Source organism: Xiphophorus couchianus, chromosome 17 (genome assembly GCF_001444195.1).
Source record: "Xiphophorus couchianus chromosome 17, X_couchianus-1.0, whole genome shotgun sequence".
In the NCBI taxonomy this organism is placed as follows: Eukaryota; Metazoa; Chordata; class Actinopteri; order Cyprinodontiformes; family Poeciliidae; genus Xiphophorus; species Xiphophorus couchianus.
The window spans coordinates 592,201-607,058 of record NC_040244.1 but is presented as its reverse complement, the minus strand read 5'-3'; the positions used below and the strand labels follow the sequence as shown (position 1 = coordinate 607,058).

General features: G+C 38.7%; 1 protein-coding gene across 3 annotated transcripts in view; it reads left to right on the top strand.

Moving 5' to 3' along the window:
• LOC114160758 (plexin-B2-like) overlaps positions 1-13,257 on the top strand; it is a 125,221-nt gene extending 111,964 nt beyond the window's left edge. For all 3 annotated transcript variants that reach the window (XM_028043520.1, XM_028043518.1, XM_028043519.1), the window contains 14 exons: positions 11-192; positions 1,123-1,189; positions 2,155-2,301; positions 3,038-3,115; positions 3,228-3,306; positions 5,422-5,522; positions 6,703-6,784; positions 7,676-7,827; positions 8,398-8,558; positions 8,777-8,924; positions 9,669-9,733; positions 9,806-9,881; positions 10,436-10,510; positions 10,864-13,257. In XM_028043520.1, coding sequence (XP_027899321.1) covers positions 11-192; positions 1,123-1,189; positions 2,155-2,301; positions 3,038-3,115; positions 3,228-3,306; positions 5,422-5,522; positions 6,703-6,784; positions 7,676-7,827; positions 8,398-8,558; positions 8,777-8,924; positions 9,669-9,733; positions 9,806-9,881; positions 10,436-10,510; positions 10,864-10,968 — 1,518 coding nt within the window. In that variant the 3' untranslated portion in view covers positions 10,969-13,257. The remainder of the gene's footprint in view (positions 1-10; positions 193-1,122; positions 1,190-2,154; positions 2,302-3,037; positions 3,116-3,227; positions 3,307-5,421; positions 5,523-6,702; positions 6,785-7,675; positions 7,828-8,397; positions 8,559-8,776; positions 8,925-9,668; positions 9,734-9,805; positions 9,882-10,435; positions 10,511-10,863) is intronic.
• Positions 13,258-14,858: the final 1,601 nt, after the last annotated feature.

The window sequence follows — 14,858 nt, the reverse complement described above, 5'->3', positions numbered from 1 at the left end:
TCCTTTCCAGTTTATTCGCACATTGGAGAGCCGTTCGGACTTTAACGCCCGGTCTCGGGGAAATTTCGCCTCCCTCCTGACGGTGGCGCTGCACGGGAAGCTGGAGTATTACACAGACATTATGAGGACGCTGCTGCTGGAGCTGATGGATGAACACGTTCAGAATAAAAACCCCAAACTGATGCTCAGGAGGTGAGAACATGTCAAGGAATTTTATTAATTTGACTTATTTAAACTCAGAGATGTAGAGTAGAAAACGTTGTACTAAAGTTAGAGTAAAAACGTATTTGGTAAGAAGTTTACTTAAGTACTGAGTAGCTAATCAATCATTTAATAATTAAAAATTACATCATCAGATGGACCAAAATAAAAAGTTAAGTGGAAATGTTGGTATTTTAAGGACCAAAATGGCAATAATTCATAAATAACAAAATCAGGCCAAATAAAATGTTTACAAATCAGTTTCTTTAAATAAAAAACTTATAAACGTTTTACAAAATCTGCAGGTTTGAGTCTGTCTGGTGAATTTTGGTTAAAACATGTTTGTTTTTCATTCAGTGAGTAAAAAATCCAGAAATCTTACTCAAGTAAAAGTTAAAAGTACAGCGCAGTTAAATTACTCCTAAAAGTTAAATTGAGTAAATGTAACCAGTTACTACCAAACTCTGGACCAAAGCGTTTGGTAATAATCGACTAAAAAAGCCAGACCAGCGATTACATCACTGCAGAACTGGTGACAGGCGGCGGCCATGTTTCTTTTGGCTGTCAGTTCCTGCTCAACTCTAACTCTAAAAGTACTTTTTGTTTCGTAAAAGTTACTGAAGTAACTGTAACTAGTTGGTCCCCAGCTGTTTCTATTTGCAGATTTAGTTTTTTATTCGCTGTAGAAACTGTGAGCCGTTTTATTTGCTGTGAATTGATGATTGCGACAGCAGAGGAAGTCTGCCGGCTTCGCTGCGGCGTTGCTCTGAAGCGTGGAAGTAATCAGGCTGTCTGACTTCCTGCTGGGAAGCTGACAGCTTTGTGATTGTGCAGCAGTGAAAAGTGAAAACCTCCTTGCAGCTCTGCAGTGATGAAATGATTCCTCCTGGTGTTTCTGTGGGTCTCATGTTTCCTCTGCAGGTCAGAGACGGTGGTGGAGAGGATGCTCTGCAACTGGATGTCCATCTGCCTCTATCAGTTCCTCAGGGTAACAGGCTTTTCTTTACTCTGTTATTCAATATTCTCCTATGAAAAGAAAGTTTTTACACCAGTTTATTACTTTCTGTTTGCATCAGTGTTTTATTACCGTCTCTGTAATTCGACATATTTCTGAAAGCGGTGGATGTGATTCTCTGTAGCTTATTTTAGATCAGATTTTTAACACAAATATTTTATGATTTGTTTTATTTGCTGGTAAATTTCAACATATTTCAGTTGATATTTGAATTATGAACCTGAACTGTAAAATATGGAAGCCCATTCCTGCCGTGAAAGAAGAAATGAAAGCCCAGAGGGAGTTTTAAAATCATAATTATGGGAGTAAGTCAAAGTCAGTCAAAATTATGAAGGTATGGTAATAATTTTGAGATACAAGGTCATTACTTTAACTTTCAATGTCACAATTATGAAATAAAAAGTCATAATTTTGATGTTACAAGTATAAATTTGAGATAAAATTTATAAATTTCAAATACAAAGAATTTGAGATACAATTTTTGTTATAATTTTTGCATATAAAGTCATTATGTTGAGATATAAATTCATAATTTCAACTTTAAGTTCATAATTGTGGCTTTCAAAGTCATAAGTTTGAGATATAAAATATTAATTTTGAGATATAAACTCATTGTTTACAGTTATAATTATGAGGTAGTCACAGTTTCTCTAAGGAGGCTTTGCTCTAATTTCATAAATATAACTTTAAAACTTGAAATTATGACTTCTTATTTTTCTGGTTTAATTAAAATTATTAATAAAGAAACTGCAGCAGATTTTTTTTAGTGTTAGAAATTCAGTCTGGGGTCAAACTCTGACCAAAAAGACGACAGAAAAGTCCTGATTGGTGAATCTTTTCTGGAAACGCTTCATTACTCCTGCTGATTAGTGAATATATATAATATATAAAATCATATCTTTGGTCTGTTGGAGTGACTCTGTGTGTTTGTGTCTCAGGATACGGCCGGGGAGCCGTTATACAAACTGTACAAGGCCTTAAAGCACCAGGTGGAGAAAGGTCCGGTGGACGCCAGGCTGAAGAAAGCCAAATACACGCTGAACGACACGGGGCTGCTGGGAGACGACGTGGAGTACGCCGCACTGGTCAGTCTGCTCTCAGCTGAGACTTTCTGATTACTGAACGGTTTTAGCATCTAAACAAAAAAATTCACCTTTTTCTGACCTAAAGATCAAATATTGGGAAGTTAGAGGTCAGTTATTAGAGAAATGAAATTAAAAAATATTCGTTCAGCTTCTGGGAATCTGTTCATTTAGAGTCTTTGAATGTGTTTGTTCTTGTTTCGGGAACCTGTTCGTTTGATGTCAATGAATTTGTTCGTCTGTGAAGCTGTTCATTCAGAGTTTTGGAATCTGTTCGTTCAGGAATCAGTTCATTCGGGAATCTGTTCGTTCAGGAATCTGTTCGTTCAGGAATCTGTTCGTTCTTTTTTTTGTCAAAGCGTATCGTTGACTCAGCGCATTAAAAAAACGCCAGAGGAATCGTTTCACTGTCGACGACCTGCAGCAGGACAGAACTAGCGGTTCTGATCCAACACTGTGAGTGTGTGTGTGGGTGTGTGTGAGTGTGTGTGTGGGTGTGTGTGTGTGATTTGCCGTATCAGCTGCTGATTTTTAAAGCCATCTGACCCCTGAACTCCTGCGGTTTCCTGATAAGGTTCATTTGGTTTAATGACGCTGAAATGAACCGTCATTAAACCGGTTCATTTTTCTTCCTCCTGACATCAGTAAGAAACAGAAACCAGGAGACGCAGCGCAGACGGAAACCTGCACTGTGTGTGTTGTTTGGGATGAAAGTGACAGGTGTGTGTGTGTGCATCAGACTCTGCAGGTGCTGGTTCACGGCGAGGGACCAGACGTGACGCCTGTCAAGGTGCTGAACTGCGACACCATCACCCAGGTGAGTTCCTGTTTCCACATGAAGGCAGAGGAATCCACCGACTCTCTGAAGCGTTTTCCTTTCTGCGTTCGCTTACAGGTGAGGTTATGATTTTGTTTTCTGTTTCCTGCAGGTGAAGGAGAAGATCATTGACCAGGTGTACAGGAACCTGCCGTATTCACAGAGACCAAAGGCAGAAGGCGTCGCTTTGGGTGAGACGCACAGTTCAGCTATGGCAGAAAATTATTCCTTTAGTTCATCTAGAATCTAAAACATCTGAGCTGCTTTTAAATGTCCCGTAAACATGAGACCAAATCCATGGACTATAAAGTTATGAAAATGATATCATGGAAATAAATTTGTTCTCAGATGGTTAGTAGAGCCATGCTAACAAAAATAAAAACAAAATGTTTCCATTAAATAAGAAACACAATTAAAATCACGTGTTTCAGTTTGTTCACATGAGAAATTATTAAAAATCATCACCTCCTCCTACTTCCTGTTGTCTTCTTCTTCGTTTCCTCCAGTAGAAACGTCCGGTTGTTGATCATGTGACTCGCCTGATGTGATAAGCGTTTCCGTTGCAGTTTTGCAAAAAACTTTAATTTTGACACAGCTGAAAATCCAGTTCATCTCTACGGAGCCCTCTAGGGGACATGGGGATTTTTTTTTCTTTTGCGTTCCCTCGCAAAACTTTTGCGTTCCCTCGCAAAAACTTTTGCGTTCCCTCGCAAAACTTTTGCGTTCCCTCGCAATACTGTACTGGTCAGTTATGCAGCATAATTGAATCCTGTAGCCTTTCTTACGGTGGGCGCCGTACTTTATGCTTTAATATAAGGTTATGTGAGGTTTTTCCATGAATGTTAGAATCTTTTTGTGAAATATCTGAAGTTTTATATCTTTCTTTAGGATAGAAAGGCGCCACAAACCTACGATATAAACAGAAACCTTCTGTAAGTAGGAAAGAAATAAAAATACATTATAATTTGGACTATTTCTGAGTTATTATAGCGGGTAATAAATCATCTGACAGTTTTGATTGTGTCTCTGTTGTTCTAGTCTGAATGGTTTAAAGAGCTGCTTTCAGTTCCATCTTAGCCTTAACAGACATAAACATGCAGGAAAAAATAAATCGATTTTCAATCAGTGTTTTGCACCAAACAGTTAATAATAATAAACAAGTTTTCACTGAGGCTCTTTAAGAGCCATATAAATGAAATAAGTAATTATTGATATGACAGGAGCAGCGACTTTGACACTTAGGTGTGTCGACTTGGGAGTGACGTCACCAGGTATGAATGGAAGGATACTGGCTTTGTGTGTTTTAGGAAGCGGTGAGCGGGGCGGTCAGTCCTTGCAAAGTTTGGAGCATAATCATCAAAATGGAATAAATCGATAATTGTGACAGAATAAAGAAAAGGTTTGGAGTTGATTGATAAACGGACAGGTTAGATTCCCCGAGTTAACCCAGTGAGGCCCTTTACCATCATTAGTTTGTCGTGTTTTTAATAATAAAAACTTGTTAATAGTAAAAACTGTTTGGTGCAAAACACTGATTGAAAATCGATTTATTTTTTCCTGCATGTTTATGTCTGTTAAGGCTAAGATGGAACTGAAAGCAGCTCTTTAAACCATTCAGACTAGAACAACAGAGACACAATCAAAACTGTCAGATGATTTATTACCCGCTATAATAACTCAGAAATAGTCCAAATTATAATGTATTTTTATTTCTTTCCTACTTACGGAAGGTTTCTGTTTATATCGTAGGTTTGTGGTGCCTTTCTATCCTAAAGAAAGATATAAAACTTCAGATATTTCACAAAAAGATTCTAACATTCATGGAAAAACCTCACATAACCTTATATTAAAGCAGAAAGTACGGCGCCCACCGTAAGAAAGGCTACAGGATTCAATTATGCTGCATAACTGACCAGTACAGTATTGCGAGGTAACGCAAAAGTTTTGCGAGGGAACGCAAAAGTTTTGCGAGGTAACGCAAAAGTTTTGCGAGGTAACGCAAAAGTTTTGCGAGGTAACGCAAAAGTTTTGCGAGGTAACGCAAAAGAAAAAAAAAATCCCCATGTCCCCTAGAGGGCTCCGTACATCTCAGCATGAAAACATTCACCTTTTTGTTACTGTCATGTTTCCTGTAAGCAAATTTATTTTCATAATTCCAGTTTGCATAATTTTATGGTCAATGGAAACAAAAGTCTTGTGTAGATTTGTAACAGAAACTATTGACTGCCTGGGGATAAATTAGAGTAAAACACATTTTATCTCTGAAATCCTCGTAGTTCTCCATGTAATTCCTTGTTTGTCCACAGAGTGGCGCCCCGGCTCCACGGGTCAGATCCTGTCGGACATGGACCTGACGTCACAGACAGAGGGGCGCTGGAAGCGGCTCAACACGCTGGCCCATTACAACGTGAGTCCAGTAAATGAGCCTCAGCAGGACTCAGAGTCTGGAGGCTGAGATGAGAGTTAAATCCTCTAATGAGGAAACTATGAAGGATTCTGCAGAACAAAAGCACAGCAGCTGTTTTTCTGCTTAAACATCCCCTTAAAGCTGAAGGCAGTTTGTCCACAATCTTCAGGTTTTCTCTGAGGCTGTTGGGTTTTAATTTGGATTTTTCACCAGATGCAGATAGAAGATTTAGAAAGTTGGTTTCCCTGCATTATTTTTAACCCTTCAGAATATTTGGCTAAACTTTATTTATCTCAAAGGGAAATTAAAATCATATCATCTGATTATCATCAAGAGTCGTTTTGGACGGTGATGCTGAGGGCAGAAAGGATATCCAGGAGCAGTCAGTGTTGCAGCGAATATGGAGGAGCCTCTGACTGAAGACTGTTGCTGTTTGACAGTTTCATGGTCGTCATGACCGGATAAATATTTAGTTATGAATCTAAATATTTAAATGTAAGCTAAATATTTAGCTAAGAGGTAAATGTTTAGCTCAAAGATAAAGTTTTAAACTAAATATCTGTAAACTGTTACTTTTGTAAATGACTGAATATGAATGAAACCCATTTTTTCCTCTTATTTCTGGCTAAATAACCAAAATTATTACTGTTCATTTTTGACTATAACTGCACTCCGTAGAACGTGCCGTTGCTAATAGGCTGCTAAATCTTTCTTAGCTTGAGTTAATCTGCTGTTTACCAGCTGCCCCTTTTAACAGATCAAAGTAAAATTGTTTCTACATTACGCCTGAGCTGATGGGTCAAAGGTCAGCCTGAGTTTAGGTTTTCAGGTTTCCCTCTGATGTCTCGGTTTCTGTTTGTCTCCAGTTCATCTTCTGGCTTATTGATCCAGAGGAGATTCATGATGCTGCCACTCCTTCCTGGTGCTTTTAATCAGCTTTGTTTCAGCAGAGACCTTTACTTTTCACCAAAACAACCCAAAGCTGAAGAGCAGGAAAATGTCGAGCCACTCGAGACTCGACTGCAAAACCAACAGAAACTAAATCACTGCTGCTGTCCAGACTCTCCTGACATTTAAGGAGGATAATTAATTCAGAGGCAGATTTTGCCTCTAATAACCGTGTAGCTTAGTTAAACACTTTTCTCACATTTTGAACAGATTTTTATTTTTATTCTTCCAGGTTCGGGACAACGCCACGTTGGTTCTGTCCAGAGTTTTGCACACGCAGTCGTTCCACCAGCACCAGGACAGCCACGATGAGAGTACGTCTTCTCATTTTTTATTCCACGTCTGGGACGTTTAGCTGCAGCATCTTCCAGTATTTACGTTGGTTTACCGCCCTGTTAAGTTGTTCTGGATAATGGGTGGAAAAAATGATCAAAGATGTTAAAATTAGGCTAAAAAAATCATAAAGCCGTCTGTTTTGTGTTTATTTATCCACTAATCAAACATTTGGCAACAAAACCTGTTAAAGACCCAAATAATTAGCTTAACTTTAAATTTACTTTTTCATGTCTGCATAAGCAAAACAACATTAAAAGTTTTTCCTCAGCGTTTTTTTATTAAAAGTTGACCACAATAGCAATAATAATTAACCTTATAATTCTCTCCAAGGAGTTTTATTTTTTAATTTACTAACTGCAGTAGCTACATTTTCTAATTAGTTTCAGAATAATCTCCCCATCCCAGAAGAGAGAAACCTATAAATGTGATTTAATAAACCAGAGGAGGTTATGCAGAAAATACCTTCAGAGGTTAATTCAGTCATAATCATATGGCAGCAGAGCTAACTTTAATTTCTTTGTTAAAACACATAAATCCTAAAATATTAAAAATATATTAAAAGGGGAAACTTCCATTTGGGTCTCAACTCCTAATTAAAACTTCACAAAACATTCAGACGACTTTTGGAAATAAATTTGTGTTTTTTGGTGAGGCGTCTCAAAACCCTCCCAACTGTTAATTCACATTCGAGGCCCGCTGCGCCGTTACCTAGCAACCCCAGCCGAGCCCAGTCCCGTTACCTAGCAACCCCAGCCGAGCTGGTTTTCCCAGCCAATCATCGGTCGATTGTTTGGTAGCCATTTTGTAGTCGTGACCCGTTGATAGGTCGTCTCTAAGTGGTGAAGGTGATTTTATGACGTCGGCTGCAGAAAACGCGCTGCTGGAGGACGACAACACGTTCCACCTGGTGAGGCCGACGGACGAGATCGACGAGGTGAAGTCGAAGCGAGGCAGCATGAAGGACAAGGCCATGACCAAAGCCATCACAGAGATCTACCTGACCCGGCTGCTGTCCGTCAAGGTGAACATCCGGCCTAAACTCGCTTCACAGACACGTTGTTAGCATTAAGCTAAGCTAAACTTCTTCTTAGTATTTCATCATATGAACACGTTGCTGTGCTTAGCTCTGTCTTCATATCAAAATGTTGAGCTCCTTCTGAATATTCCTGCTATATATTTTGGTAATTTCAGTTTCTATGAATTTTGAAATATTTAAACTTTTATGCAAATTTCAGCCCCATTGAAATGCATCAAAATGTTTTGGAAATTCAGCATAAACTTTACACTCTGTGGCAGCTTACAACGTCTGCCGACTTCAGCTTAGAAACTCCTTTCAACTTCTAAACAAGCACAAGGCATCAAGTTATCTTCAGATGATTCAACTTTTTCATATCTTAAAGTTTTTCTAAAATCATGATTTGAGTTTTGGCCGTTTTCAGATTTATAATGTGTTTCAGTGACAGTGTGTCTCTAAAACACTCCATGACCGCAGACAAGTCACCCCTTCCTCCACTGGGTTCCTTTGGGTTCTTGGCTGTTTTGTAAAGAACAGAAACTTTTTCTAGTTCTTCTTCTTCTTGTCGTGTTGCAGGGAACCTTGCAGCAGTTTGTGGATAATTTTTTCCGCAGCGTCCTTTGCACCAGCTCCGCCGTCCCTCCGGCCGTCAAATATTTCTTTGACTTCTTGGACGAACAGGCGGAGAGACACGACAACGTGGACGAGGAGACGCTGCACATCTGGAAGACCAACAGGTAGCTGAGTCAGAATATTTATCAAAATAAATACATTTAAATGAATTAATAGAAACCAGGTTCCAACGCCAAGATGGCCGCCAAAGACCAGGCGTGTCTCTGAAAGAAACTACGCCAAAAAGACGTCAGAGCTGATGCTAATCATAAATGTTATCATTATTTAACCCAGTTGTACCTCCTGGGTATAAACCATGTTCCTGCCGGTTCCATTCTTCCAGCCTGCCGATGCGGTTCTGGGTCAACATCCTGAGGAACCCGCAGTTCATCTTGGACGTTCACGTGACGGAGGTGGTGGACGCGTCGCTGCACGTCATCGGCCAGACCTTCATGGACGCCTGCAGCAAGACGGAGCACAAGCTCAGCAGAGTCAGTCCACGTTACGCTTCTTCTGGGTCAAACTGGAGTCATTTAAAATGTCAACAGACTGATGGATTTATTTGAACGAAACTAGAAAGTTTATTTGTTTTCTGTCTACATTCTTTGAGTTGAGAAGTTTGTTTTATTCTTATAGCGATTAACTAATAAAAAATGGACTGGGGCGTGCCGTGGTGGCGTAGCGGTTAGCGCGACCCGTATTTGGAGGCCTTCAGTCCTCGACGCAGCCGTCGCGGGTTCGACTCCCGGACCTGACGACATTTGCTGCATGTCTTCCCTCCTCTCCTTCCCCGTTTCCTGTCAGCCTGCTGTCATATAAGGGGCACCAGAGCCACAAAATACCCTGGAGGGGTAAAAAAATAAAAAATGGACTGAAAATGAAATGAACAGCAGCTATAGACCTGGCTGATAAATCAACTTCAGTGATTAATCAATTTTTTTCGATGGAATATTAGAGGCAGGCTAAGGAAAATAACGACTGAATCCATTTTCAACTGATTTCTTATAATTTTGCGACGGTTTTTGGTAAAATTGTGGTTATTCTGCTCACATAACGACTATATTCTCATAGTTAAACTAAAATTCTCATATCCTTCCCTAATACTCCGTCATTCGACTCACAGAAGAGATGATTGAAATAAAAGCCACATTTTGAAAATGTTTGTGGAAAAGAAGGAGACAGTTAATCAGCCCTGAGGGACGCCAGAGATCAGCGGGTTTGTTTTCTGTCTGCAGGAGTCTCCTAGCAACAAGCTGCTCTACGCAAAAGAGATTTCCACCTATAAGAAGATGGTTGACGAGTGAGTCCACACCACCGGCTGATGTTCTGACCCGGTTGATTCCAGGATGAACCTGTTTGTTTTTTCCCTCAGTTACTACAGAGGCATCAGGCAGATGGTTCCGGTCAGCGACCAGGACATGAACACACACCTGGCCGAGGTGTCCCGGGTAGGACAAAACCCTCCAGAACCACAGATTCTGGGTCAGAACCAGCTGGACCGGTTGGTTCTGGGAGGTTATGAGTAACAGATCGACCCACAAAAGTAGTAAAATGTTCATATTTGTAACGTTACTGGAGATTTTATGTGATACATCACTTCACATTATGTTACAGATAAAAATCTGAAAAGTGCGGTGTGCCATTCACTTTTAGATGGACTTTGACTAGACCATATGTTTGGGGCGAACCTCCAAACTGGTCTCAGGAATGTATCAGTGAAAGGGGGAAGAATAAATAGATTTTTCATCCTTTTTCTAAAAAACAGATCAAAGTTTTTTGTTTTTTCTGTTACATAAAACTGAAGCTTGTAGCGTTAGCATGTTGGGAACAATAAATAACAGGGTGTGAATACTTTAACAAGAACTGGAGCTGTAGATGAGGAGAGATTTGTAGCTAGAGCGCCCTCTGCAGGCGCTTCCAGCTGAACAATAGAAAATACTGAAGTTTATTGAATTTACTTGAATTACTAATATTTAGGTGTTTTTTTCTCTCGTTCTTGCAGCAACACACAGACAAGCTGAACACCCAGGTGGCCTTGCACCAGCTCTACCAGTACGCCAGCAAGTACTTCGATCTGGTGAGGAAACTTCTGATTCATTTCACACAGAAAACCTGAAACTCTGACAAATTCAACATTGATACCAAATTACAACTCTTAGTTTTTTATCTTTACTACATTTGCATAATCACTTAACGAGTCATTAGCATTCTTTAGATGAAGATTATAATTTATTTTTTTAACATTTAGTCAGTTAATTTTAAATTGTATTAGTGTTAAAATTATGTTGATCTGATTTTCATGCAAATACGCATAAAATTATTTGAAATATGAGCATATATTTAAATTTAATTCAAGATAAAAATAATATTTAGGTCAATATGTTTGAAAAAAGAACATTTTCTGTAAAGATTTAATATTTTGTTCCTCAGATCATCCAGTCTCTGGACGAGGACCCGGCCGCCCAGAACAGGCAGCTGACGCTCCGCCTGCAGCAGGTCGCCGCCGCCCTGGAGAACAAAGTCACTGACCTCTGACCTCACTGAGGGGGCGGGGCTTCTTTTTCAATTGTGAGCGCACGGACTCATCTGAATGTCTGGAGAGTAGCTAGCAGAGCCAGAAGAGACGAATTTCCACTCAGCGCCAAAAAGCAAACAGGCAAAAAGAAACCATCTTTTTGAAATTCACCAAAAGTTGAAGAAAATCCAAGTGAAGTGACAAAATGTTTTGCTTTTTGGACGTTTTGATCGGACCTTCAGCTGCTCCAGGATTGTTTTCCAGCTCTTTTTGTACTGGACGGTACGGAGGCCCGGCGGGTCCAAATGTTCGAAACATCAGCGACTTTCTTTAGTTTTAGTTTTCTGTTTTCTGTTTGTATCCTGAGTTTCTGCTTCTGGGTCACCAGAAACCAACAGCTGCATTTCTTTCACGTTCAGGAAGTTAGTAAAAAAAAAAAATCTTTTAAAGACCAAAGTCCTGAGAATCTGAAAAGTAAAATAAGTTGCGTATTATATCATTTAAAAATCATGCAACATAGACAAATTTAGCTGGTTTAGAGATAAACTAGATTCACATTTGTGAAGAAAATGTTTAAAAAATGTTATACTTCAGTTGTAGTAGCGCTTTTCCACCACTGGGAGTGCTGTTCACAACTTATCGTTTCCTTCTGAATTATTGCACAACCAACTTAAAAAGGTACCGATTAGTTTGTTTAATCAGATGAATCTTGACTTTCCTAATCATTATCTTCAATTTATTTATTAATTCATTCGTTTATAGTTCATTTTTATGGTTCCACATAAAATAATTTATATATTTTGCGCTAAAAATCTCAAATACTGAGAGCTAGTTTGTGGAAAAGTTGGTCAATTTCAGTAATTTTCAGTAAATTCATAAACAGAAAATGAAAGATGACAGTGGTTGGTTTAAGCCCCGCCCCTGAAACGCCCAGACTGCTCTGATTGGACAGCAGCAGTGGTCTGACCAGGCTCCGCCCACTGGACTCGACTATTATATTAATCATGAAACCTGCTTTCATTTCAGCTCAAATTGAGGAAATATAAATGAAAAAAACGCAAAATTTTATGAGTCGAAGTTGTTACACACATCATGACATAAACTCAAAAATGTTTTTTATATTAAACATCGTATCAAATCTGTAAACCATCACAGCTTTTCTCAAACTTTCACTGAAGCCACTTTAGTGCCAAATGTTCTGAATCTAGGATGTGTTTGAGTAAATAGGATTTTCGGTACTTTTACGATTAAAAAAATGTGAAACTTTAGCGGCCGTGTCGTTGACGAAACGTCTGGACGAACTCTTGCTTTTGTGTTTTCATGTTTGAAACATTTTTCAGCCTCGTGGATGAACAATATGGCCGCCTCTGCCGACGCTTGCTTCTGTCTGCCTTCTCTTTGCCACCAGCGAGTGCCTTAAAGAGTTGAAGTGGAACTGAAAGGAACAAACCGACCAGAACCGGATCACAGAACTGAATGTTTCAGCTGTTTGTTTAAGTCAAGTCTTGGCACTAACTGAACAGCAGAGGGCGCTAAACAAGAAAAACATTGAAACAAAAAGTTTTACGCTAGCAGTTGTTTTTTCTGACAGAAATGTTAGGATTGGATCAAAAAACCAATAAAATTAAATGTTTGATGTTTAGAAGAACCAAATAAATGGATCCAGAACTACTTCTGTAGATTCTGATTTGTGTCCAGAAAAACAAAATTTGGACAAAAAAAGTTATTGTCTTATTTCTCAGAAACATGTTTATAATCTGACTGGAGGCCTTTTTTCAGATTTCTAAACAGCGATCCCGGTACTTGTCCGACCCGATCCATCGGTTTTCACCACTTCCTCTCAGAGGGTTTTTAGTTTCTAGGTGACAGAAATTGTGAAACTGTCCCTTTAAATTCTTGTCCTGACCCAATTACGATCAACTCCAGTTTGTTTCAGGCAGAAACAGAAACTCAAATGTGAACTTTGCTGCCAAATGTTCTGATCGTCTGGGTTCTGTCTGTGTTAGAATATGTTGAAGAACATTAAGGCTCACGTGAATAAGTCCGAAGGTTTCTTCGTCCCGAAGCCTGATCCATTAACGGACTTTAAAGCCTGCGTTGCCGTTGGTTACGGTTGTGAAGCGACGGCAGGAATGGTTTGGATGGACCAAGCTTTAGACTTTGGAATGGACTCGAATGGGACTAGATGTTACCAGAACGGGTCTGAACTGAACTGAAGCCCAAATCTGTTACTCTTCTGTTCAAGTGGGGAAAAAAATCCAGATCTAGGAAGTCCAAATATCCAATAAAATATGTTTATACAAATGAAAGAAAGGCGTCTTGTTTCAATATCAACATGTTTGTATGTTCAATGTTCTTGAAATGAATTAAGTGCTGAATGTTGCTCTTACATTTCTGTATTTCCCAGATGAAATGCCAGAGAAATGTGTTTCTATGCCGATGATGCGTCTGCAGCACCTTATTGGATTTTCAGGTCACAGTTTGGAAAGAACCTCAAACTTTCCAAGTTGAAATCTTTTGACTATCATCCAGCAGAATTTAGGCTAAAATTAATAATAAGCAGACTTTTGTCATTTTTATGTCTATTTTAGAAAGCTAAATTAATCCGAGGTTAAATGGGTCATACCAGCTGGACGCTTTACTAGAACCTGGACCAAAGTACAAGAGATGGGAAAAAACAGTTAGTTTTTTTGGTTAAACGTTTATATTTTTATCCATCCTTGCATGTTTTCACACCGTTTTCAGCTCATTTGTGACGTTTAAACCCAGAAGAATCCCGTGTTTCGCTCTGTCCCGTCCTGAAGCGGACCGGAACAACTCGGAGCCTCCACACGTGTTTCCCATTGACCTCAACAAGCCGCCATATTTTACATCCACAAACCGGAGACACAAGTAAGTTTTTCAACCGTCTATTTACGTTAGTTTCTCCTTTAATAGTTTGTGAATTTAGAGTTTATATTTTAAGGAATTTAATTCAAGTGAAACTCAAAACCCACAGTGATCTGTTTCAATCGTTAGTTTGTTAATTTGGATGATTCCTGGTTTTAGGTTATTTAAAAAACAATATTCAGTTTGTCGCGACGCTACAGTATTGAAATTAGATCCATTAAATGCCATTTTTAGACAAATATAATATTGTGGCTTAGACGATCACGGGAAAACCGCTGACACCCATCGGAAGGCTAATATGCTAATTCATCGGATAACCGGAAGTACATTGTAAAAATAAAAGAGGGGTGTACTGATTCAGTCATGTGCTGTGTGAGTATATATATATATATATATATATATATATATATATATACATACAATTAGTTAAGCGTTTGTATTACCATTAAATCGGTTCATACTATTTTTTTCAACTGAAATGTTTAAAAGTTATCAAGCACCGGAAGACCACTTCCGGTTATTATATAAGCGAGTGTTCGCTAGATATTTATCTCTGAGCAAAATATCCTGCTTTAAATATTTTGCTTCAGATATTTGTCTTTAGCATTTTATTTTTATGTTTAATTATAAATTAACCAATAAAATTATACGTTGCTTTTGTGGTTAACAGAATCATAAAAATGATAATAAAATAAATAAATGACTGTGCCTGAAACTTGCCCTAAAATGTTTCTATATTAGGCTAAAAATTATGTTTTAAAAAAAATCTTTATTTAATAATAGCAGCGTAAACAAAAATGGGATGATCCAAATTCTGCTGTGCTTTTTAACAGAAATTATCTGCAGACCGGAACCGGGACCGGACCGGACCGTTTCTGATCAGAGGTGAGTTCATAATTTCTGTGACCTTCGGGTCAGTTTATCAGACTTTATTTTCTAATAAACATCAAAGTTTAGCGACTTATTTCTTAGCTCTACGGGAGCAAAATCTAGTTTTTAAATAATGAAGTTTATCTACAAA